Below are 27,106 nucleotides of genomic sequence, written 5' to 3' on the forward strand. Positions count from 1 at the left end.
TTATTAGGCAAATGAGTATTTTGTCCACATCATCCTCTTCATGCATGTTGTCTTACTCCAAGCTGTATAGGCTCGAAAGCCTACTACCAATTAAGCATATTAGGTGATGTGCATCTCTGTAATGAGAAGAGGTGTGGTCTAATGACATCAACACCCTATATCAGGTGTGCATAATTATTAGGCAACTTCCTTTCCTTTGGCAAAATGGGTCAAAAGAAGGACTTGACAGGCTCAGAAAAGTCAAAAATAGTGAGATATCTTGCAGAGGGATGCAGCAGTCTTAAAATTGCAAAGCTTCAATCAAGCGTTTCATTCAAAATAGTCAACAGGGTCACAAGAAGCGTGTGGAAAAACCAAGGCGCAAAATAACTGCCCATGAACTGAGAAAAGTCAAGCGTGCAGCTGCCAAGATGCCACTTGCCACCAGTTTGGCCATATTTCAGAGCTGCAACATCACTGGAGTGCCCAAAAGCACAAGGTGTGCAATACTCAGAGACATGGCCAAGGTAAGAAAGGCTGAAAGACGACCACCACTGAACAAGACACACAAGCTGAAACGTCAAGACTGGGCCAAGAAATATCTCAAGACTGATTTTTCTAAGGTTTTATGGACTGATGAAATGAGTGTGAGTCTTGATGGGCCAGATGGATGGGCCCGTGGCTGGATTGGTAAAGGGCAGAGAGCTCCAGTCCGACTCAGACGCCAGCAAGGTGGAGGTGGAGTACTGGTTTGGGCTGGTATCATCAAAGATGAGCTTGTGGGGCCTTTCCGGGTTGAGGATGGAGTCAAGCTCAACTCCCAGTCCTACTGCCAGTTTCTGGAAGACACCTTCTTCAAGCAGTGGTACAGGAAGAAGTCTGCATCCTTCAAGAAAAACATGATTTTCATGCAGGACAATGCTCCATCACACGCGTCCAAGTACTCCACAGCGTGGCTGGCAAGAAAGGGTATAAAAGAAGAAAAACTAATGACATGGCCTCCTTGTTCACCTGATCTGAACCCCATTGAGAACCTGTGGTCCATCATCAAATGTGAGATTTACAAGGAGGGAAAACAGTACACCTCTCTGAACAGTGTCTGGGAGGCTGTGGTTGCTGCTGCACGCAATGTTGATGGTGAACAGATCAAAACACTGACAGAATCCATGGATGGCAGGCTTTTGAGTGTCCTTGCAAAGAAAGGTGGCTATATTGGTCGCTGATTTGTTTTTGTTTTGTTTTTGAATGTCAGAAATGTATATTTGTGAATGTGGAGATGTTATATTGGTTTCACTGGTAAAAATAAATAATTGAAATGGGTATATATTTGTTTTTTGTTAAGTTGCCTAATAATTATGCACAGTAATAGTCACCTGCACACACAGATATCCCCCTAAAATAGCTAAAACTAAAAACAAACTAAAAACTACTTCCAAAAACATTCAGCTTTGATATTAATGAGTTTTTTGGGTTCATTGAGAACATGGTTGTTGTTCAATTATAAAATTATTCCTCAAAAATACAACTTGCCTAATAATTCTGCACTCCCTGTACAACTTCAGCTTGAAGCATAACGTGACAATGTGCAAAAATATACAATATGAACTGAATGTTCTTGGGTAGTTACTGAAACAATGACCTAACAGGCTTGCGTGGCAGTATCGGTACGGACTGTACAGATGAAATTTGAAACCAAGCGCTCTAATTATTCTCCTCAGCCTTGAGTATGAAATTGAGTTCTTTGCAAGCCCCTGAAAAACATGATTAAGGGCTGAGATGATTGGGTTCAGCGTGATGACAGCTTGTCAGGGAGAAACAACTCTCTGCTAAGTGAATTAGCTGTAATTATTTCTAATGGCTGAAATGAGCAGGCGGCTTTGTAAACAGACTTGGAGGAAATTTTTCTAAAATCTTCCATTTGTGTTATCATTTGCGCTTTCATTCAAGCAAAATATCTCTCTACATTTGTATGCTATCAGTTATATTTTCTGAAGATAATGAGCACAGATAATCAACTTCTTTTTTTTTTTTTTTGCATCATAATAGTCGGGTTCTGCTGGTGGAACCAAATTAAAAAGTGCCTAGATGAGACTTGGATATATTTAGATAGTGGTCCTTTGGTGCTTAAAACCCACTTCAAAGCATTAATATGCAGAATGTCTTTCCAGGGATCGAGTGACACAAAAAGGTGAGGTGAGACAAAATCTCACAGGAGGGAATGAGTGGTAAACGCTCTGAAAGACATACAAAATGTGAAAAGGATGTCTATTTAACAGGCTAGAAGTGTGTGCCAAATGCACTGGAGAAAATGGACGTGGACTGTGTTGCAACTCAGTAAACTCCATTTTATTAAGCAGTGATGTATGATCGTATTTCTTGGAAACGATGAAATGATTCGTGAAAGATTGCTATTGAGATGCAGATTCAACTGGGAGATGAATTAAGGCTTGCAGAGACAACCTCGTTACTGTAGCTCCATCATGGTGGAGCATTACAATTTTTAAAATACTGGGAGCGCATGCAGAAAAAAAAATCTGTAATTCAAGGATTTAATAATACTGGTGTATTCTTCAGACATGGATCAACAATCTTCAGATGTGGGGTACATTCAAAGTCATGATCATTGCACAAATCCCCACAATTTGTTTTAATGAAAATGTGGTGAACTGTACACATTTCATTTCAAGGCTTCTTAAACTAAATATAAAAATACACATTCCAGAGTTAAAGCAGTCATCTGAGACATCATTTTGAAATCCCACATGATATTTTATTACCTTGAATAAAAACTAAATTGCTAGAAACCATTTGTCTTCTAAGACACATCTCAATTTTCTAAAAACGAGCATTTCATTGAATTCGACATCAAATACTGAACGTGCGCTTGAAAAAAGGTCCTGATTTTTCTTCTGAAATTCACTTCGTCTTCTTGCCTTTTGGCCTTTTGGTCTTTAGTCCTGACTTGGTGGCCTCATCCTGTGAACCAAGAGGGGAGGATTAGAGAATGAATGATTGTGTTACATTAGCACTCTATTTAATGGTGCCAGAGCTTTTTCCATGCTTAATATCTGAGTGCTTCTTTACAGCTCATGATAAACTCTTTTGCCTAAAACTCCCACTGTGTTTGCAAATGTGCAAATTGCAATGTACTGATTGACATGCACCATGCTGTTTTAATGTATTCCTGTAATTGCATCAAACAAAACATTGCCATCCTAAGTACTTTTAGGAAACATCCTCTGCTAATTATTAGTCTGGCAATCCAGACTGCCAACTTGTAGAGAACTCTGAAACCTCTTTTACATAGTGCAGGGTGAACAAAATGTTCACTGAGTCTGTCTTGATGCATCAATTTTGTCTGAGTTTGTTTTTCATATTGGCGTAAAGCTTTATACAACAGGAAATTGCTTTGATACCATTTTTAATAAGTGACTCACATACTGCAAAGTAACCGGCAGTGACCTGTTCCTCTTCAGGTGTGAGACTGATTCAGCTCTTCTTTTCCCCTCTAAACTGTAGTCTCTTTTTCTCATGAATCAAATCCTATCCAGGTATTCAGAGACTTTTGGATTTTGGATTTAGCTTTTGCAAAACTGATCTCACTCACCTTACCAAAAATGATTTTCTCCCATTCGATATTGTCTCATTGTTTGTTGGGGAAATATGCTGACTTTTGTAAAGGCTGTACACTGTTAAGAAGGAGCCGTGGGACACTGATTTCAGGGACTGACTGTTTCCTCCTCAAAGAATAAAATGTTCCAGATTTCCACCAACATATCTTCATAGACGAAATTAAATAAGTGTGCCTCAAGGGTTCAGGTCCTGTTTTTTAAATGTAATTTTTATACACATCAGCCCATCATTAAAGCTTGACTCAGGAAATTCTTAACAGTTATCAGTTTAAGGGACGTTATGAGATTGTGGCTGAGAAGACCTCCTCGTTTTCTCTCTTTATTGCTTTCCGGTGTCCGGTGTACACACAGCACAGAAAATAACCGGCTACTCTGAGGTTAATGTGACATTTTTTTAAATTCGTCATGTCTTTGAGATGAATCTGATTTAAGCAATCCATCCTATCGCCAAGGGGACATTTGTGAAATTTTTCCATATTTAGTGAAATATAATTCAATTCAATTCAATTCAATCTTTATTGGCAGACTTCATGTCCATAAGAAACAAGACAGAAACACACACACAACTGAAAATGAGGGCTGCAAAAGTCAGCCCTCATTTCTTTACATTTTGCTAGGAAAATGCAAAATAGGTACAGTGATTTAAACATGTACAAAATTTGTTGCCACTGATTTTCAGTCCAGTTCTTCTGTAATTTGGTGAACCTCAGCTTTTTCTTCCCGTTTCCTAAGAATAATTTCTTGTCAGCCACCCTGTCGATGATGAGACCTCAGCAAAGCATCTCTCAGGCCGTGTGTCAAGTCTTTGCTGGATTTCTTCCTATTTTTTAATGACTTTCAGATACTGCTCATCTGATTTAAAAAGAAATAAATAAATCTTTTTTTAGGCCTGCCACTTTTATCCTCCAGTTTCCTTCAATTTTCTGAGAACACACAGCACACCGTGCCAAGTGATTCCCAAAGAATTATCAGGCTAACAGCTCTTTGGGAATCACTGTCTTTATTAATTATGGCATTTGTTTTTATAAACTGGAAAAATATGTGGTTTTGTGACAGGCTGTAAGTAACAAACCACCTGAAGATATAATTTAAATTGGTTTTCTGTTATATGTAGACACTTTTTTACACTGGTGTCTCTTTCATGTTTGAACAAATCATAGGTCAGTGAAGCTAAAAACAAATGGTCAGGCACAAGGAGTGGACTGAAAATGAGTGAAAGCAGTCAAAGTCAAAAGAAAACTTTCAAAAACCTCCAGAAAGTCTTAAAACTATTGAAGTACAGAAAAGTCTGGCTTCAAAACATAAAGAAGGCTCAATACTTTTGCACAGCACTGGAAAGTACCATGAAATCTAAAATGTAATCCTCCACCACTACCATCAGGTCAAATTTAGACTTAGAAAATTACACCCGAATAAATTCCCATCAGCATCAGTTAGACTTACTGCGAATCAGCATACTAAAATTTAAAACGGGTGATAAAATTGATCTTGAATAATACTTACTGTCTCATGCGCAGTGAAAAACAAGAATGTCATATATGATCTCATGAGGTAATCACAAATACACCTCAGTACGAGATATTGAGGAGGCTACAATGTTAAACTCAAGCTGATTTTTTTTTTTAAATTCAATTTAAACAGAGCCAATTTAAAAAACGAGGATGAAACCTCCTTAAATGCATTCATGTCGCTCCCTTATATAGATCAGGGGTCCTCAAAGTTTTGGTAACTGAGTGTCAAGTTAGGTGTTGCCTAATAGACACATTATTGGTTTTAATGTATCTGTTTAGCAGCACAGTACAACCTGAAGAGAGATCATTATAATGACCTGGTGCTTGAGTTTCAGAGGGCACAGTTTGAAAGTAGTAGTGTATTACTAGTGTTAAAAAATGTATGGTGTGACATTACTTCCATGTTTCAAAGTTTAAGTGTTAATTTTAATTATATTTGCAATTTGTCTGTTAAAATTGTGGTGGTTTATGTTGATAAAAGTCATTTTTATTATTTTTTTAACTGTAAGTAAGATGACTTAAATTTCGTCACACCAGACAAATCTGGAAATATTAAAAAAGCTTAGTATGTATGGACAAATGTCTACAATGCTCCACTCCTGTGTCTTACTATAGAAATGGTCGAATGAAATACAGTACAAAGCGGTATAGTTTTCATGAATTTTGACACTGGCCTGTGGGAGGACCCCAGTTCTAGATTTTTATTAGGTTTGAATGACTTAAGTTATTTGAATGTCATACAAAATAGTTTCGAGTCACGTTCTAAAAATAAAGTGTTTGTTTTCAATCTAATCTAATCATCTTAAATTCTTATGTAGATTTTTAGTAGACTTCATGAAATAGAGTAATTCTGCAGAGGTGTTAAGTTCTCTTTCCACAGGCAGCAAATTCTAATAAGTTGTCACAGAGTCTGGGTTTCACATCCAGCGGGAACTGGGCCTTTGCAGTCAGGAAGGGAATAAAATAATGTGCTGATTTTTACAGTGAGTTGATGGGGTTTGGAAGAAGGACAAACTTTTAAAAATGTAGGTTTGCAGTACCTTTAATCTATCTGTTGCAGCCACTCAAAGGTCAATCATGTATCAATGGAATAACTTTGCAGAACACAAAGGCGACTTCAAAGCAGACTGGACCTAACTTCAGGCCGGTGAAAGCGTGTTTGATCTCCGGAACATGTTGCAACCAGACACTTCAAAAAAACCAATATCTTTAATGTGATGTCTACTGAAAAGTGAAAACACACCATATTTCTGTAATAAAGTGATGTCTCACTGTAACTATACTGTGTAACAGTACAAGCCCTGCATTCTGACTCTGCTTTGGATGCCAGAAAGGCAAAACCTCGCCTGCAGTCAATCTCTTTGTTTCCAGATAATTGGAGGAACACTGGGTGGTAAGTCAATTAAACTACAAGAAACCAGGTGGTCTCCTGCAACAGAAAACTGGCACCAAAGTCAAATTTGACCGATGATGTGTCAGCAGAAGATGACAGAGCAATGTGTAAAAGGCTCAGAGTGTGTCTCACCGTAGAAGCAGTGTATCCTTCCTCCACCAGGATGTTACGAGCACAGTTGTTGATGTGTTTGAAGCGATCGGGACCTAACAAAATGCCCCCGAACCACCTAGACACGACCACCATGACATTACGCACGTCCAGGATCTGTTGTGAGAAATAAACATGTGTAAAATGAGCTGGCTGAGAGCTTTGATAGCTATTTTCAAACTGCATCAAATATATTTTACATTATATTTGATGGATAACAAACAGATGAATCTTCATGAAATGCATCTGACTAAGCTTCCAGTCTAAAGCCAATAACCTATAAATCTAAAATTTGTGTATTTGTGGTGTAATTTATTATTTTGCTGTCTTCCAGAGTCAGACAAAGAGATTTATTTTACTTTCAATTTCGTGTGTTCAATATGTGGTTCCAGGACACAGTTAACTTATATTAGGACAGAAACAAAAGGGCTTGATGTTCAATTAATTCATTAAATCACATAAGTGAAATATTCTACTCAAACACAAATGAAATAAAAACCACAATAAAACTAAATATGATCTCAAAAAACTGAAATAATACAGTTTTCTAAGCAATAAAATACCATAATCATTCAGAAAAAGTACAATAAATCAACTGTCTACATCTACATGAATGGCATTGCACCCTGCAATGAACATATGGATAATTATCACCCTGCTCTGCTGGTACGCTCAACTATAAAAAGCATTTTGGCACCTTTTACATGATTGCTTTGATTTTCCTGTCAAAAACTGTCAAGTCCAGCTGCAGCAGGTAGCTCTTTGCAGCTCTACCTGCCTTGAACCAGTACCAAACTGCAGACATGAATTTGGCAAATGTGTGAAGTACTTGGCAGCCAACGAGTGTATTGTTCCCCTCGGGATTTGCTATAAACTAAAACCCCATAAAAAAAGAGTGAATATTAGCCTTATTCAGTAAGTGCAATATTTAATTGTTCTCTCTCTCTCTCAGTCTAATAACAGTTTTATGTTTACAGTTTGTTTAGAGTTTGTCATCTTGATACCTCGAGATGGAAAAAGAAAAAAAAAATGCTACTGCAGCTTTACAGGAGAGGCCAGAATCGTCAAAGGTGCACTCTCATATCTCTAAAGTTTGTTTGCAAATAAGATGTGCAATATAAAAAATGTGTAAATATATAAAAAAGGAAAAGCCTTAAGATTGTTTTTCTGTTTCCCCATGGTCCACTTCAAGTTCTGCAACTCTTAAGTTCTGAGCGCACAAAGATTAAATTGAGATTAATGAAATTCCCAGTAAATGGCAAAAGGCATATTTCCCAAAACACCAGACTGTGGTCTTAAAATGAAGTGAAGAACTTTACTTTGCACTGCCACACACACAAAAAGCAATCTGTCATTTGAAGGGACTCATCCACATCTGACTGCCAGCTCTATCAATAAGATCCCACTTTTATTCATCACCACACACTTCCACATTCACTGTGAGCGTGCACACATCTAAATGAGGAAATGGGAAGAAAGCCTTATGAAGAGGAATGAGATTAGAGGAAAATAGATTTGGGAAAAGCTCTTCATGTAAATTGCTCACTATGCTGAGAGTGTTGCGGGTAGAAGATTAATCACTGTGTTGCTCAGAAAGATGGAGGACAGCAGATCCAGTTACAGGTCAGACAGCTACAGGAATTTACCTGATTTCTTAAATCTGCTCTCATGCCTGTGAGTTAGAAAAAAAATCTATAAAAGGAGGAGGCTGATAGCTTGCATTGATCTGGTTTTAGGATTAAATGCACTGATTTTCCTTTATCATTCTCCCCATTTACTATTAGGAATATTAGAAGCAGTGGGTGGCTTCCATGCAGCGCCTGGAGACTAACCTCTGATGTGACCCAGTCTTTGGTCAAGGACACAGTGACAGCAAAATTAGCCTAGTGTTGTTTGGATGAAAGAAACTGAAGAGGAGCTTTAAAGCTGCCCCTGCCCTTGGCCAAGGCTCTAACTCAGAACCATGTCGCTGTAAGTCAACAGTGCAAGATACCGTAAATGTACCAAATGTATAAATAAGTTAGTTTTACAAGGTCAAAATTAATAAAAACTGTGACATATTGTCACTGATATGGAAGTTAATTTGTGACTACAATAGTGAACCTAAAGTTGCTAAATTGCTCCACTGAGCAATGAGAAGAATTACAGAGCTGCTAATTTTTCAATGTGCATAAAAAACAAGTTCCTTTATTCTGGTATTTCTATGCAGTGAAGCAACCATTTTGCCTAACTGAAGAATGATCTTTTTTTCCACTCTAAAAAATATTTCCTCTGCAGCTTAGCTTTTACTTGCACCTTGTAATATCTAGCATCATAGTTAATGGATTGGTTCTTACCTAGTGCTTTTCTACTATGTGAGCACTCAAAGCACTTTGTACAGCAAGTCTCATTCACCTCCATTCATACATCACTTTGTATCAGATCAGCCTCCAGAGCCACATAGCACTTCTTTCCTCCCTTGTAAAATTAGGTCTGTCACTATGAAGCACTCTTGTATCATTCACATTATTCTCTTGCTTATTTTCAATATAAATATATTGATTATTATATTGATTATAGCTACACTCTGTTGGTGTCGAGAAAGCTTTAGAATAGGAGAAATAAAGCTTAATGCGCTTACTTGATAGCTAATATAGAACATATAATAACACAGATGCAGGTAAATTAGTTTTTTTTTAATTCTTTTAGCATTTAAAAGATAATTTAAAGCAAAGACTGGCTGAGCAAGTTTTTAAAGCGAACATATGAGCGCTTGATTCATCTGAATTCAGTGTAGCAGATCTCAGTTTCTGACATATCCACACCAATAATCCAATGCACCATTTCACAGTGATTTATCTCTCTAACAGGGCCACACTTGCAGCGGCGACTGCTGTCATCCTATGAATGAAAATGAACTTTGACACGAGTCATGGATTTCATCTGGAAAAGCTCTGACACGACGCAGCACCTAGGAGTAATGAGTATGACACAACTACTACAAGTCACCGCTGAGCTTTGTGTTATAGGAAACTTTTAGTTTGGTCACAAACCTTTTACTGGCTTTCATTCAACGTTACAGGGAAACAAAAACTGTGTGGACAATAACACATTTTAGTGCGATGTGGGTGTGTGTGTGTGTGAATCATAGGGCCATCTGACAGTAAAACCCAGTGACAAGTGCTTCTTTGATATTTGAAATAAAAGGATTAATGACTGTGTGAAATTATTATAGTGGGACCATAGCTCCCAGTGGAGGAAACCTACACACTACTTAAACATTAGAAGCGTGGTTTATACTACTGCAGCCACATCCCCATACAAAACATAAAGAACAATCTCAGTTCTGTTTTTCTCAGCAAGCACACTTCTCTGAATCAATGTTCGGCTCTGCCTTAGGGACTGGCAGCTTCAGTATTTCCACATCACATCATCTCAGTGTCTCAAAATCAACCCTGACAGGCTCAAAGAAATTCATTAGATAGCCTGTCTAATTTAAAAGAGACGCAGTTTTGATGCTCTGTTATGGACATTACTCTGAATTTTATGAACGTCCTGAATTGATTTTCACTGGAGTTTGAATACATATTCTTAGAGCTTTATGTGACACCATCAGTAGAAGGAAAACAGCAGTGTTTAGATTACTTACTTAATCTATTAGAAAGGTTGCTATTCATAAAACTGAATTAATACTTCTTTCTCCCTATACAGTTGGCTGTGGTTTAAGGCCACAACTGGAAGGTCAGTGGTTCGATCCTGGGCTCCTCCATTCTGAATGTCAAAGTGTCCTGAACGCCAATGCCCTTGATACATTACTGCTTGTGTGTGTATGTGAATACAGATTATATTTATATTAAACGCTCACAGTATAAAGCACTTTTAGTGGTAGGACTGAAAAGGTGTTAGAAAAAGTGCTATTGAAAGTATTAATGAAGTCATTTCAATAAAAATAGCAGGTGTGCTATAAGAAACTGCAACAGAATTTATAATAAGGCCTAGCATTCAGTGTATAAACATTTTTATACTGTTTAATACCAACAAGAGAGACTAGCATGCGCAATAAGCTGTTAACGACATTTCTATAATCCTTACTGTCCATTAAGCTGAAAGGCATTAAAAAAACATTATCATTAAAATTAGGAGCATCCTGTTTCAGAATGATGCTGAAAATTGTTACTTGGAGGATTCACGGCTATAATTGATATGTCAGTATGTCCTAAAAGCTTTCTGACAAAGTACAAAACGTACTGTTTATGATGCTAACCTCCATTATACCTCAAAATGCCTTATAATATGAAAATAAAGCACTCTGCTTTCAGGAGTGCCGGCTTACTCGCTGTTATGAGAAGCAGAAATATATGTAGAACCTTCAGTCATCAGGCTAATTTCACAGTTTAGGTTAAAGTCAAATGCAGTATCTCTACTTTTAAAATCATTATTAAAACCTTTCTTTTTGACAAAGCTAGCGCAGTGACCTGTAGCTGGCTGCAATATGCTGCATAATATCCTGCGATGTTCCCAGTCTGCTAAGGAATCTACCATAATGCACGTTTGCACATGCATTTACTGTTAATGGCTCTACTGCATGTCATTAACTAATCTCTCTGATGTGTGTGTTTTTTTTTCTGTTTGTTGATCACGGTCTCTCTGTGCTCCTCTTTGTTCTCTTCTCTTTTTCTCACCACCCAACTAGTCACTGCAGATGCCTTACCCACCTTCTGCCAGAGATCTCTGCCTGTTAAAAGGGAGTATTTTTTTCTCCACACCAATTTAAAGTACCACTCGTACTGGATCACTGGATCAGTCAGCTTCTCCCAGCAAGGTTGTAGCATTGTCTACCTCACAATATAAGGTGTGTCATGAGAATTAAGATTATGTTTTGGCACTATATAAATAAATCTGAAAAAAATGAATCATAAAATACACACTTAATGCCATCAAATCTGTCTTTATATTCAGGACACCTCACCCAAAAATGCCCCCATTGTTTACTGATACAGAGGATATAGGTTACAATACCAGGACCTTGGAACTGGAGAAGCCAAATGTAACTCAGCCGTGTTTTTTATTTATATTATTCACACTTATGCCTTTCCCGCTGTGACATGTTATAATTTTCAACAAAAAGGCCTAATCTGCTTTGGTGGTGTGACATAAACTGTCAGAACTGTCACAACAGCTACCCTCATTAAGAGTAACTTATTTTGAATGCCAGTAAATACCAAAAAAAAGTGTCAAGTTTCCAATTTATGCTGCAAAATATGATATTAATAAGTGGTGGTTATCACCACTATCATACTATATGTCTACAAGTGCATGCATTGCATTTGAAAAACATTTAGGTTGATATTGTGGGAGTGTGTCTTACTGATAACAATCTTAATTTCAAAATCACAGCAGTTTCCATATTAAACTGTAAGTGGTAGCATGTAATTTTAATGGCTGCTTGAATCATTAATGCCCATCAAGGGACTGGTGTTGGGTATTAGCTTCAGCTATATGCACGGCTATGTAAATCGGACACAACTGTCAGTGTCCTTTAGAAATAAACTAAATTATGCATACTGTGAAAATGAACAGGGCAGCACAGACTCCAATTAAGCAATGCAAAAGCCAAAGGAAAGCTCAAGGCAGCCAGCAGATTTAACAATGTGGCTGCACATTACTGTGCGGAAGCTTTTGTGCATTCGGCTTTGGCTACCTGACTAGTTCTTTGGGGATTTTTACCTTTTTAACAAACATAACATGCAGTTTTGGTATGAAGCTGAAAGAGTTATCTGTTGGACCAAAGCCAGCATTTATTTAATTAAATGATAACCTGCAGTAAATGGAGCAATCTCCCCCCCGCGGCTGTCTCGCCGTCATCTTCACAGTCCTGCAGGAAGCTGTGCTTGTCCTCGCAGTAAATCCTACAACAGACAGAATCACAACAGCTTGGTTTTAGGCGGGCGAGCATTAAGACGTTGTGGTTAGTGTATGACGCTGTGACACTGACAGCCTCTTCACCGGAACATTTTTTTAAGTGGTCTAAATGTCACAATATCCTCCCCGTGAGTAATGACCACCCAGGCAGTGCACCTACGACGCAACATCGACCTCATTAGACGACACTTTAAAAAAAACAAAACACCACACATCTCACACACAGGCAATGCCTGAGAAAACACAAACACACACTGAGAAAGGCCACACACACATACACACATCTTTTCACATTATGCACAGTACTGTCAGAAGCCGTCATTTTCTCTGGTGCTTTTTTGACCTTTAATTGCAGCAATGTGCCCTTTGGGGAAGACAGATGAGCCTTGAATCTTTACTTATCTCATGTTCTTCTCCACTGTGGGCGTAAACACATATATACTTTATTTATATTAGATCCATTATATATTAAACTAAATAATGTATATTAATGTAATTTATTAGATTGAACCCCCTTTATTAGATGTTTCCTGTAGTGTCCTTGTAATCACAACTGATTCATTTCAGATTTCTATACCCACACCTGGGATGTCTCGATTAAACTGACAAGTCATGCTACAGCTTTTAAGTTGGACCCTCACTTGTCCATCCAAAAGCTTGAATTTTATTCTTTTCCCATTGAAGCTGTTTGGGTAATTGCCTTTTTGAATCAGCCAACCTTTCATAAGCTGCCATTCAATTCTCAGAGAAAAATTCGCTTAATACAATTTTAAATTCAGTGATTGCAAGACGTGCAGGCCCTGAAATAGCAAAGCAGGTCCACGCTGTGGTACTCCGTCATGACATTTTAGTTCAGATTAGTTTCAGCTGGTTTCCAGAGCAGATTTTCCTGTTTCACTTTAGTTTTTATTGTTTGAAAATGTTTAATTTTAGTATAGTTCTTATTAGTTTTCACAGTTTTAGTCTGTTTAATTATTATCGTACGGATGCTATGTGTGAGGAGAATCAGTGAAGATATTACAATAAACACAGAGAACGATTTGAAAGCAGCTGGCTCACAGTCATGTAGATATCTCAGTCTTAATGAACACATTCATCGATCATTAATCAGGCAAGTTGTAGTAAAACTTTGCTACCCACCTAACAAATATTTAAACTAAGGCTTTTCTAAGTTCACAAAGTCATTTCATTTAGTTTTTTTCTTTCAAAAGGCTAGCTTTTATTTTAATTTAGTTCTAGTTCTATTTGTCTGTCTCATCATAAGCTCATCATAAGCTTTTTGCCAACATTTTTGTGGTCTTCCTCTATTTAGAAAATTCTTATTCACTACTTTTCTTGTACAGATCTCTGAAGGTGCTTTACTGTTACTATTGCTTTCTTTTACAACTCTTTTAGGATTCCATATTGTGCTCCTGCTGTGATCCACTGCTAAGCAGAGTAGCAGTTTTTCATGCTGTGGAATATAAAAGTCACAGGGTTTTAGAAATGCTTTGTGTATCTCTATAATGTCACTTCTAAGGTTCTGAGAAATTCGTGTTTAAGGCACGGTTTACATCACATCATCATTCTTTACATTTAGAGAAGGACAAGTCTACAAATCACACTCCCAATCTTAGCTGATCTACTGGAACACTTGAGACTTTGCAGTCTTTAGCACAGTGGTTCATTATTTTTCCAACCCACACTCAAACAGTATAACTGCTTGTCTGTTACTACTTTAGTGTGAATGCGTTTGTCTATAATTACAACTTAGATGACGAGAAAACCACACATTATGAGTAATCAGTGTAGAAATCCAAGCATTACAAAGGGTTTATAAATTTTTTTAGCAACTATATGAGCAATATGTGACATTACTAACCTGTATGCATAAATATTATGAGTGGCACTGGCAATCTTCTTGTTTTCGTACAGCTTCTCCAGGACCATTTTAACCTGTAACAAATAATGTGGGGAGTAATGAAATGTCACTCTCAGATGCGTTTAGACTGACTTTACTGCTGAAGCAAGGCATCTCTTTTTCAGCACTGTGTTAGCTGCAACCTGCTTTCATGCTAAAATCCTGATTGAAGGCATACTAAAACAGCAGTGATGTCCAAAAGAAGGTCAGACTAAAAATGATGCTGTATTTGTGCAGATGACAACTTGTCAAGTCAACATGCTGTCTAACACTGCTGACTAATGCACAAAGCAGCATTAGTCAACTGTTTATGAGGCTAAATCACCTCATGTATTAATTAAACAGACACTGAAAGGCTCAAAATAAAACTGAGGCTTGACTATAGTGTGACAAAAATTGGCTTTAAATTCATGCCTCCCCTGCCTGTTCCATTTTTGTAGTGCTGTCACCATCATGTCACCTTCAAGTTAGTTACCAAATTTAGCCAGTTGGCTTCTGTGCTGGCAAAGGCTTCAGCAACACTTCAAAAGTTACTCTAAAACAGTTATCACAGACAGACGTAGCTTTCAGCTCTGAAACATGACGGCATTGTCCCTTTAATGACCAGAAGGGGGCGAAGGGGGTCATTGCTTAAATTACCCATTTAATCGATGACCTCTGTAAACACTTTCCTAATGAGTTATCGCTAGTCTCAAGTCTTCTTAAATACAACATTTCAGACATCATGGTCAAGCAGGGTGCACTTTAAGGCAAGGCTACCTTGAAAGTTACAAGTTGCCACCATATGAGTGTGCAGTGTCCCTCAGTTACCCAGTCAAATCCACTGTCACTGGTCACATCCATTTCCATAACACCAAAATGCAAAGGGTGAAAGGAGCACAACAGGTTCACCAACGGGTGACTTCATTATGGATATTGTGGGTTGATTACTGATATATTCATATATATATATATATAAATACAGGTCAAAGGACCCTAGAGGACACAACTGCAGATAATCACAGTACACAAAAACAGTAAATAAGTTCAGATTAGATTAGTGCAATAGCTACTGCAGACTGGGAACTCTGCTGACTCCGGGACTTTATTGACTTTATTGGCACTTTATATTGTCTGCAAGTGGTTTTATGGGGTCCTTAATGTTTTTTAATATCATATTTTTCTCATATGCACCAAGCGGGAGTCTCACTCCTGAATGCAATGACAATGAAAGCCTTTTATTTTTTTTATTTAATTCCATTTAGTACTGACCAATTTAGAAGAACAAAAAAAATGAAGCTGAAGAAGTTGAAAAAACTAATTATGTGCCCAATTTGTTTTCATTTATATCTATAAATGAAATCAGTCACTTCCAGATCAGTATATAAAATTATGGAAATTATGTCCAGTTCTTCGTCTATTTGGTTTATGTCCTCTAAAGAGGACAGCTGTCTGCGTAAATATTTTTATACAAATGGCAATTCACAGCAGGTGGAAGCTTTTAAGATAAGCTGGTATGTTACCAGAGACTCAGAGAGTGAGATTAGCATGCAGGAAGGAACCAGATGATGTTTCAGATATAAATTATCGCATTTCTTCCACTCATCAAGTATTTCTGTTGAATTTTGTATGAATTGTTGATTGCAGAGAGGATTCATCATTCATGAAAAAAACAAGGCACAAAATTCAAACTGTACACTGTTGGAGCTCCATCTTTTTATGCATATCATTTCTTATTATACTCTTCATTTCCATGCTGTACCTGTCTAGGAGTCACCACAGGCGCCAAATGGGGCTGGAAGGTACTGCGTCGGTCTGTGATGGGGTTTCCATGTTTAATTGGAGGCAACTCCTCATCTACAAGATAAAATACTATCCATAATAAGACAAGAGACTGATTTTGTCAGAAATGATGCCATCGTAGACTAAAATGTGCTTTTACCGTTTGCCTGTTCCAGGAAGAGGTGCACATTTTCTGTATTCAGTCTGAGACTGCTGAGATCTGGAATGTCTTCATCATCATCATCGACATCCTTCTCAGCCGTCATGTTCACTTTTTCTGGTTCTTCCACTGAAGGAAGTAATATAAGAAATGTTATGTCATGTTAATAAGAAAGTTGTTTTTTTTTTATATCCCTGATGCCTGTAAAGGTCTTCACCGAGCTGTCTGTAGTCTCAGGGTGCCTGGCACTGAAATGACACCTACTGAGCAAATCATCGCCAAATTACCATTACATAACCTTAACATTGGCATATGAATGCATGATAATGCTAATATAATCTTCAACCAGAATACTGTAAATGTGACTGGGTAAAGTGCCATCGATAAAACAGGAAGGATGTGACTGCAAATTAATTACAACACATCTGACAACATCTAATAAACAAGCCAATGTCGAGAGATCAAACACCAAAAGCCAATCTAAAGGTGCGCTGAAATTAGAACCCTGTTGTTATGGAAACAAAGGTGTGCCATGTGTGAGGACACCCTTTATCAGCTGATAATCTATGCACATATAGATCATGTCTTATACGCGGTCTTTCAACACAATCATAAATAAATGTGCCAAAATTAAATGCATGCATGACCTTCCCTCAGCTTTTGATCATAGCAAGCTGATATCATAGCAGTTAATAAAATCTGCTCTTTGAAAAGTCTGCCAGCATTAATATTTAAATATCCTCCAACAAAAGTTGGGATTTTAGAGAATAAGCTTTGTTACCTGTCTATATTTTTGTAATTGTAAACAAATCCCATGAAAATATCAAACCAGTGATGCATTAATAACAACCATGGCGAGCCAGATGGGTTGTTAAGCAAAATCAATTGGAAAGCCTTTGGAAAAGGGCATGCTCTTTTTAAAAATACTAGGAAAGATGTATCTGTCCTTCCCCACCAATCTGATCAATAAACCATAAGATGTATCTATAAGAAGCATGAAGCTTTTAGGCCTGAAACATGTACAAATGTACAAGTGCTTGAAACCTGTATTTATTACAAATGACCTGTATGACACATCACCTCTAATTGCAAAAAGAAGTCAGGCTGTACAATAAAGCCATCTTGTTCAGTTTTTCATAGATTTATTTGCCCGTTGCATCTGAATTTCAAACACCAAGCTGTCGGTGGCCAAAGCTGTCATCCCAAGGTACAGTGGCCATGTCTTTCTTTTATATGCAGTCTATGGTTCAGACTCAGGTCATTCTCAAATGCACGATCATGTCATGTAGTGCAAGTGCAGCTGAATTCTGTGAGCACCGTGCTTATGTTTTTCACACACTGTGAATTTTCCATTAGCGTGAGAGCACCTACATGTAAAAATAAGGTGCAGTCCAAGGACTTTCAAGCATTAGCAGTCAGTGCAGGTAACAATGTCGCTTATAGGTTCTTTATTCTTCAGCACACATAACTGACAAAATAAAAATCCTTAGGCAGATATTTATGTAATTAGACCCGTTATCACTCTGTGATAATTAACTGTAAGCTGCACATGGAGATAAATATAGATTGTTGAATGGATAATAAACTGAACTAATTACTTAAAGCATCAAAATACATATGTATGTGGTACAAATCATCACAATTAATTATTTATAAGCCTAACTAGCCTTAAGACTAAAATCATTACAAGCTTATAATTATACATTTAAATTAATTTCAAAATTTGACTTGAAAATGTTCCTCCTGTTATTGATATAATGGCCTACATCTTCCTGCAGTTATCCATTTGAAGAGGATAGTGGTAGTAAAGTAGCTGCTCCTGTTCATTTTCTTTTAGCACTCAGCTGATGCTAAACTCAGCAATGCCAAATAAGACTGAACTGAATGAAGCGTGCGGTCATACCGGAGCAGAAGTTCTCTACTTTGTTTTTTCCATCCACTAATATTTATCTTAGAAGTTATTTTTAACTCTAAAAAACGATAGAACTCTGTATGTTTGCTGGGCACTATTTTCAGCTGTGGATTAGCACATTTTGTTTAGGTGTTCTTGAGTATTCTGTATGCATGAACTACTTAAAACAGACAGTGGAACATGTCACCAAGTGCAATAGTGTGACTCACTCTAGTATTTGTAAGAGTATATCAGCTACAATTAATTTCCTCAGAGAAAAAATGCAAACGCAAGATTGTCATAAAAAGCACGTACCTTTAAAGGGAACTAAAAAAACCAACCTTGTCAACAACAGAGGTCTGTGGCACAGAGGATTTGTTGCAGCAGGCTTGGCATACACAATACTTTTTAGTAGAATTAATCCATCGTTGTGTGTGTGTGTGTGTGTGTGTGTGTGTGTGTGTCTTTTCCTAATAGGATTTGATAAGAAGGCAAATACAGACTTTAATATGTGTGTTTGTGTGTGTAGTAGAAGTATATTTTTCAGTGAAATAAAAGCTAACTAATCTTAGAGGACTAGAATAAAGAGAACAAATGGCAAAGTTGAGCTGCTCATGGATTTAGTATGTTTTACGCTAATAAAGGTTCACACTATTTATTCTACGCCTGTACACAGCACAAACAGGACAGAACCACACACACAAAAGCTGCAAAAAATTACAAATCATTAAAATGTTCCATATTTAAATGAATAAATTCTGTTTTTCTACCTTTTTTCCTCCTGTGATCTAATTAATCCAAACTTCATCATCAGAAACAATATTCTGTCTGTACTTTGCATGTCTTTTGTCATGTTTACCCACTTTTCATTTCCTTTTCTGTGAAGTGTACATCTTCAGACTCATCATCCCCCTCTTCCTCTTGCACACAATGTCCCTGTCTTTTGAATGAATGAGCTGTCAATCCCGCTCCTGAGCTGAAGTGCTGTGACCAGTTATACTTATTACCACATGAATTGCAGAAAGGGGAATTATGACACGCAACAATGGGGAGGACAGTTAATATTTTTCAGGCTTGTTGCTCAAAAGAGACCGTCTGCCTCAATAATAGATGCTGCTCAGCACTAGATAAGTCAGACAGACAAGACAGCCCCCTTCTGAAAATCTGATTCGGTGTGACACTTGTAGAGAATCTTTAATTTGAGTACCTTTACGTCTTTTTACACTTCAAAAGACTCTGCCGAGGTAACCAAAGGTATTACACTGATATCGATCTCAATTCAGCGCAGTCACTCAGAGTCTTGAGGAGTTTTTAATGCCCCTACAGGCCTTTTCTGCTCATCTTATCACAGCTTTAGACCGCACTAGACAGTTGTCTTAGGAACGGAGGAGTGTTCTAACAGAAAAGAAGAAGCATCAAGTGGGTAAGTGGATTGATCCAATAACTGACCTGCTGATAATCAGTGGTCTAGATCCCGTCCACTGTGTGGATTATCGTATAAACAAGTCCTTGGAAAGACTGAAACTGACATTTTGTTAAACCCACTGCCAAAAAGTTTGTCCAAAGAAAAGGTCAAATGAACTGCCTTATTGACTGTCACCCACTTGCTCCAACCCCCACTATAAATAAATGCTTTGAGAGACTCATCCTTGTTCGGATTAAGGCAGCCATCCCTGCTGACCTCGACTCGCACCAGTTTGCATATCGAGAAAAAAGATAAACATAGGATGCAGTCATCACAGCTCTCCACACAGCTCTTACACAGCTTGTGGGTTTTAACTCAGCTGTAAATATAGTTATCCCCCACAAACTAGTTCACAAACCTAAGCTTAGGCTGTTAGTTTTGCATGTGTTTACTGGACATCCTGAGCAAAGGACCCCAGAATGTCAGGATGGATGGTCACACATCATCTACTCTCATCCTGAACCAGGCACATCACAGGGGTGGGTTCTCAGCCCCCTCTTCTACTCGCTGTTCACTCCTGATTGCTCCCCCGTTGATACATAAAATTTGATGATGATACCACCATCTGATATATGACAGTGATGGAAAAAGCCTGCAGGGAGGAGGTCAGGCATCTCACAGACTGATATTATCCCAATAATCTGGACTTAAACACAGGGGAAAAAAAGCAGGGAAATCATGGACGTGGACTTCTGAAACACACTGAGCACTCTGCCCTTTGCCACACAAAGAAGAAGTAGAGAGGTTGGCAAGCTTTAAGTTCCTTTATGTTTGCATCTCGGCTGACCTCACCGGGATCACAGACATCTCACATCAGGTGGGGAAGGCCCAACAGAGGTTTTACTTCTTGAGGAAGTTAAAGCACGCTCACCTGACCTACTGTTGCACAGTGTGGTTCATCAGCTGCATAGAAGAGAACAGAAAGGCTTTGCAACAGGTGGTGAGGGTGGCAGAATGTGTTATCGGTGCCACTCTACCCTCGCTCTGTGACAATGGCTGACTCCAAAGGAAAGCCTGTTGTTTTATAATGTACCACACCCAAAGCAGACTTCCCCTATTCTTCCCTCTGCCCTCTGGGAAGAGATTCAGATTAATCAGGCCCAAAACCAGCACCTTAAAAAAAACCCTCTTTCTTATTCAGTAAGAATAGACTGTCATCCAATAACTGGAAATTTAGTTTTAAGCATGTTACTCGTATTTCTTGCACCGTGCAGTGTTATTCTGTATGTGCTACCTCACTGTGTTTATCTTTATTTCTATTTATTTTATGTTTATACTACAGCCTGTTTGTCTTTTGTTGTCAAAGAGCTTTAAAGCCGCTGAATGGTTTTTCATTGTTTTGTGAACAATGACAATAAAGATCTATTCTATTCTATTCTGTTCTAATTTATCAGTCGCAGCCACCACTTGACAGATTAATAACACAGTGAGCTACTTTCAGCTACTTTCACTTATTCACAAAGGGTTGCCACAGTGTTGGCTACACATGTTTGATTTGACAGTTTGTACCCTTCCTGACATGACTTCCTGTGAATGTGTAAACCACTACACCGTACAGACAACTAGTCTCTCAACTTCTCTCACAAAAATAAAAACATGTACAGTTCTGTCAAGGATAGATAAATGGAAGGAAAGCTTAAAATGTGATATTTCAAAGTCATTTTATCCAACGTGTCTCACCAAAAATAACCTACACGACCCATATGCTGTTAAAAAGCCACAAATGATACAGCTACCAAAAAAAAACATCATGTGAGTAACTTTGAGTAACTTTTCTGGTATACTCAGGTGGGAACATGTCATTAATTAAATTCTCTCCTTATGATAATCACATGATTAAGTCAATATTACCTGCAAGAACAGGTAAGCTTCATGGCTTGATCCACATGCCTTGCATAAAGTGGCTGAACAGTTTGGGTGAAGCAGCCCAGGAGGGTCATTTAACTCTATAATCCAGCACAGGGAATGTTGTTTATTACACCTTTAACTTTATCAGTTTGTATATAGAGACTGTTAAGCCTCAGTCCTGTAATATGTATTCGTGCAAGTTTACAGGAGACAGTTTTATAGGCAAAGACTGTAAATAAAAGATTGACATAGCTGCTGTAATACCACCAATGGGTAAGGTCCTTATTACACAGTCCTACAGACTGGCAGGTGACCCATGTCAACCAAATATTGGCCCATGTCAGCCAAAGCAATGACAAGGAGGTTTCTGGGGCAGCACCCTCTCATTTCCAGCAATTACTTGCCCCAGATAGAAAATGCACATTGCTCTCTGTAGTTGCCAGCAGGTCAAGAGGCTTGTGTGACTGAGGCCTTAGTGGTTTATTTTATTTTGTTGTATTTTGCTTGTTTGGGGGGGGGGGGGGGTTTCTAACATATGCGACCATAGTTTAATGATATGTTAGCACTGGTGAGTTATTAGCTGAAGCTAAAGCATTCTCAAACTTGGGTGCCGCCGTCACCCGCCCACCCAGCAGGGCGACAACAATACCCCAGTGTTTTACAGCTAAGGGATAAAAACTAAACCAAAACAACACATACTCACAGAAAGACACTATAAACTGAACAGCTGACTCCTTAGTATCTTTTAGTAAAACCAGACAAGAACATGTAGAAACCCCTGTAACCTAAAGTGGCCACACCCTTAATTCTTCACAACTTAATATAGATTACATGGATGAATTATATAAAAACTAACCACAGTGCATTCATTATCAAGGTGGAAATTATTCATATTTTGTACCAGGGTGTAAATATAATTATTTTGAGAGTTTGAGACTAAAATGTCTACACTTACAACTCTATGAATTCAGCGAAGCACTTCTGGAGAGGTCAAGACTGAGCTGGTCTGTCAGGTGTTATTCCAAGTCATTAAAAATGGCCATAAAGTGTGACCTCAAGTTGGAATTTCCTTTTTTCACACCTCACCTGTTTCTGAGTTCTGGGACTTCTCAACGAGGAAATCTCTAACTTTTTCTACCCATAGGTAGAGGATGCTCTCCCCTGCGTGCTCCCTATAAAAATGAAATATTTTTATGTGAGGGTGGGTCAAATAAGAGGCATGCAAACTACAGTGATATTGAATCATGGAAAACAATGACAATGAAAGCTTTTGACGTGGCTAATATCCCTCTACGGTATCTCTTCGTGAAGTCAAAAATTATGAAAGGCACTCACACATAGATGTCTTCCAGGCTGTTTGCCAATTTGGCCCTCTCAGGGCCTCGCAACCACACTGCACTACAACAGCCGAGAACAAACACAGGGTTATTGAGTAGGAGTAGGAGTGGGCCGTTGAGTGGGATGCTGTTCTTTCAAATCAGCAGATCTCCTCCATATTAAATTTGAAAGGCAAATCAGACTTACTTGATCTGGTATATGGGCGGAGCTGCGCTTGGATAATCAGGTGGGAGAATTATCTGATCAATAAAGGGAAAAAAAAAAAATCAGAACAGCATTACAAACAAAAATGCATGATGGACACTTGTGACTAATATGCAATTTTCTGCACCTGTAAACACGCTGTCAGTTTTGGCTCCTCCAAGTCGGCAGATATTTTAATGCAAAATATCCTGGATGCTTCATCAATCACACACCATTCATCACCATAGATAGAAGACAAAGCCTCGACCTCTTCAATCTAAGAGAGAAAGAAGAACAACAAAGCAATTAGATTAATCAAATCAGACTCGGTGGTCATTGTTTGGACCATGGACGTACAGAAAGCTTCACTCACTTTATTTAATCCGTGTGTAACCGACATTTTATTTGAGTCACAGAGGTACTTCAAAAAAACATTAATTATCCCTTGAGTAGAGGCAGTGAAGTGTTTAAATACCTGGGGTCAACCTTCCAAAGCAACAGACAGTGCACAAGAGAGGTGAAGCACAGAGTGCAGGCAGGGTGGAGTGGGTGGAGATGAGTGTGGTCTTGGTACTGACAAAAAGACAGGAGGCTGTGTCAGAGATGCTAGCTGAAGATGCTAAAATTAGAAAATGAGTACATGAGCACCTCAGGTCAAACAGTTTGGAGACAAACTAAGAGAGGAAAGCCTGAGATGGTTTAGACATGTGCAGAGGAGGGATAGTGCATATACTGGTCAAAGGATGCTGAAGATGGAGCTGCCAGGCAGGAGGAAAAGAGAAAGACCTCAGAGAAGGTTCAAGGATGTTGTGAATGAGGACATACAGAGAGTTGGCGTTACAGAAAATGATGATAGGGATAGGGTGAGATGGAAGGAGATGATCTGCTGTGGCGACCCCTAACGGAGAAGCCAAAAGAAGAAGCAGGAAATATCCTTACTCGCTTTGTCTCCAAGATGGTAAGATGGTAAGATAAATGCCATGCTTGCATCTGTACATTATGTTTATTGAAAGATCTAGGAAACAGTTAATTTAACATAAAGGCTGTAAGTAAGGGTGATAAAAAAAAATACCCACCTAGTTTGCAGATATGAACTTTTTGCTAAAATGGGCTGAATGCTGCTGCTGACTTTCACTTTCACACAATCTTCACAGACTTTGTAGATAAATAAAAAACAGGCTATCTGCAACATGATGAAAGACTTTCAGCTATTTCTATAAAACGTTACATTTTATAATACTGGCACTTTATTCTCTTGTGCAGTCTTTGAGAAGAGTGGAAATACTTCCACAAAAGCACTTACTCTGTTGTTAATGGGAAATGGCTGAACAAATACATCACACCCCTCTCACTTCCTGATAAAATTGCCCAAATCGCTCTTTCCCTACCTATCTGACAACACTACTTCATTAATCACTGTGGTGGAACTTATCAAATGAAAGAGGGAAAGATGAAGTGTATTTAATAATAATTTTCAAATTCATGTTTTTGTTTTTACACTCTTCTGGACTAACTTTGGAATAACTTTGGGACCTGGAGCAGCTCCTCAGCTTGGCCTCGGCCATAAATTAGCTGTTCATCCCACTCTGTGTAAGTCAGTTTCTTTTTGACATGCAAAGAAGACTTGAACACCAGACAGGTGGGGCAGAGCTGTATGTCTGAGATGATATTAGCAGTAGAATCCCTGCTCATACATAGACAAGACTAAACCAAGGTGAGCAGTTCATTTTTCCAAGAGGCAGCATGAGAAATTGGACTGTCGTGGAGGGCTGCACAAAAAAGCTGAACTCAATTCACTTCAATGTTAATTTTTATCTCTTTATAAAACGCAACCGGTAAGAGTAAATGTTACAATTAGGCCCTAATTGTGGCCACTTGGGAAATTTAATTGGCCAGCCCTGCTGTAAACTCAGTCCTTAGAGCTGTTTGAAGAAAGGCCTTTGTCTCACTGGGATTACTTGTACTTACATTGACCCCAATAATTAAAACTTATTGGCCTTTCTTAATATGAGCAGCCACCATTGTAACAGTATCTACACTCAGCAGCCATTTTATTAGTTACACCTTGCTAGTTTCAAGCCGGAACCCCCTTTGCTTTCATAACTCTGTTAAGTCTTTGGGAAATAGATTTAAACAAGGTGCTGGAAACATTCTTCAGAGATTTTAGTGCATATTGACATGACAGCATCACGCAGTTACACCTGCACATCCAACCAACTCTCCTGTTCCAGCACATCGTAAAGGATGGATACTATTGGATGAGATGTGTTGACTCTGAAGGCTATTTGATTTTGTGATGTTGTGATGTTCAAGAAACCAGTTTGAGATGATTTGTGAAATGGTGCGTTATCCTGCTGGAAGCAGCTGTTAGAAGATGGGTACACTGTGGTCATAGTTGGGTTATAACATTTAAATGATGCTCAGTTGGCACTAAGGGGTTCATAATGTGCCTCGTAAATCTCACTCACACCATTATACCACCACCACCCTGTGATACTGTGATACATGGCAGGAGGGATCCAGGCTTTCATTCTGACCCCACCAGCCGAATGTTGCAGGGTGGGTGTGTTGCACATTTAGAGATGTTCTTCTGCATTACTTGGTTTTAATGAGCGGTTATTTGAGTTACATTCCTATCAGCTGTAAGCAGCTTGGCCATTCTCCTCTGACCTCTGGCATCACAAGGGACGTTCACACAGAGAGAACAGGATATTTTCTCTTTTTTAGACCATCTTCTGTAAACCCTAGCAGTGGTTGTGTGAGAAAATCCCAGCAGATCAGCAGTTACTGAACTGCTCAGAGCAGACCATCTGGCACCAACAACCTTGCCACATTCAAAGTCACTCAAATCACCTTTTTTCCCCATTTTGATGCTCAGGTTGAACTTTAGCAAGTCATCCTGACCATATCTAAATACCTAATTAAAATGAATTGCTGCCATGTGATTGGCTGATTAAATATTTGTGTTAAGTAGTCATTAAATAGGTGTACCTAATGAAATAAGACAAGTATCAATATGTCCCTTTGAATATGTGAAGAAAAGCAATAGGACTCCAGCAAATCTGTGCTGTAAACTGAATGATAACACACACACACAAACAAAGACGTAATGTATGTAGATGATTGCCTCAGAGAACAGTGTTATTGTGAGATTACAGTTATTGATCTCAAGACAGTATATGTCATTATTTTCTTTATGATTCCCAACTTACATACCAATGTTTACTTTCCCTGAATATAAAGACAGTGGGTACACAACTGTATAGCAACAAAAAGTTTAATTATGTATGTCTGCGATGGTGTTCACTTTTTTCCCTTTTTTTTTTTGCTGTTTTGACACTTTGCGTTGATGTGTGGCCTCTGTGCACCCTGCTGCACCTGCTGAGCTTCAAACATCACTTCCAAAAGTGTTAATGAATCCAGACACCTTGGGAACAACCTTCAGTATATGTGTGTGTCTGTGTATGTATGTTTATTCAAGTTTATTTTATGCGCTGCTCATGTATATTCATTTTCATCTTAAATAACAGAGCAGTGCTTGTTCAACCTGCCAACTCTACAGCTACCGCATTTGGCTTACGTGCTCTCACCAGGCCAGTTGAAAATATTACAACAAACAAGACATTTCGCACAAACTGACAGGATTGCCTAACTTTTTCTAAGGATTAAAAAAAGGAAGTACTTTGTGCTTACTTGAGCCTGAAGATCCCCATCATTCCCCGGATTTACGATATCCGCCATTTATTCTTCTCATGACTAAGTGTCACCTATGTCAAATGTGTTGATTATTCAGTAAACTACAAAACTCATAAGACACACATGTACATGAGTTATATGTTGACGCCCAGCTCTGCGAAACTACTTCCTGGTCAAAGCAGATTGACTCAGGTCTGCGTATTTTAACTTCCGGGTTTTGCATTGGGAAACCAGGACAACAATAAATTCGTAAAAAAAAATAATAAAATAAAGAATATAATAAACCGAGAGCGTCTCA

General features: G+C 38.4%; 1 protein-coding gene across 1 annotated transcript; it reads right to left on the reverse strand.

Moving 5' to 3' along the window:
- Nucleotides 1-2,303: 2,303 nt before the first annotated feature.
- impact (impact RWD domain protein) lies at nucleotides 2,304-26,985 on the reverse strand. The gene is made up of 11 exons (XM_003439925.4): nucleotides 26,806-26,985; nucleotides 23,261-23,389; nucleotides 23,116-23,168; nucleotides 22,927-22,989; nucleotides 22,678-22,763; nucleotides 16,388-16,516; nucleotides 16,208-16,302; nucleotides 14,428-14,501; nucleotides 12,463-12,553; nucleotides 6,648-6,782; nucleotides 2,304-2,955 (listed from the first exon to the last, which is right to left on the reverse strand). The coding sequence occupies exons 1-11, from the start codon at nucleotides 26,851-26,853 to the stop codon at nucleotides 2,896-2,898; spliced, it is 963 nt and encodes a 320-aa protein (XP_003439973.1). The 5' UTR covers nucleotides 26,854-26,985; the 3' UTR covers nucleotides 2,304-2,895.
- Between the last annotated feature and the right edge of the window lie 121 nt (nucleotides 26,986-27,106).

This window comes from Oreochromis niloticus, linkage group LG23 (genome assembly GCF_001858045.2).
Source record: "Oreochromis niloticus isolate F11D_XX linkage group LG23, O_niloticus_UMD_NMBU, whole genome shotgun sequence".
NCBI lineage: Eukaryota > Metazoa > Chordata > Actinopteri > Cichliformes > Cichlidae > Oreochromis > Oreochromis niloticus.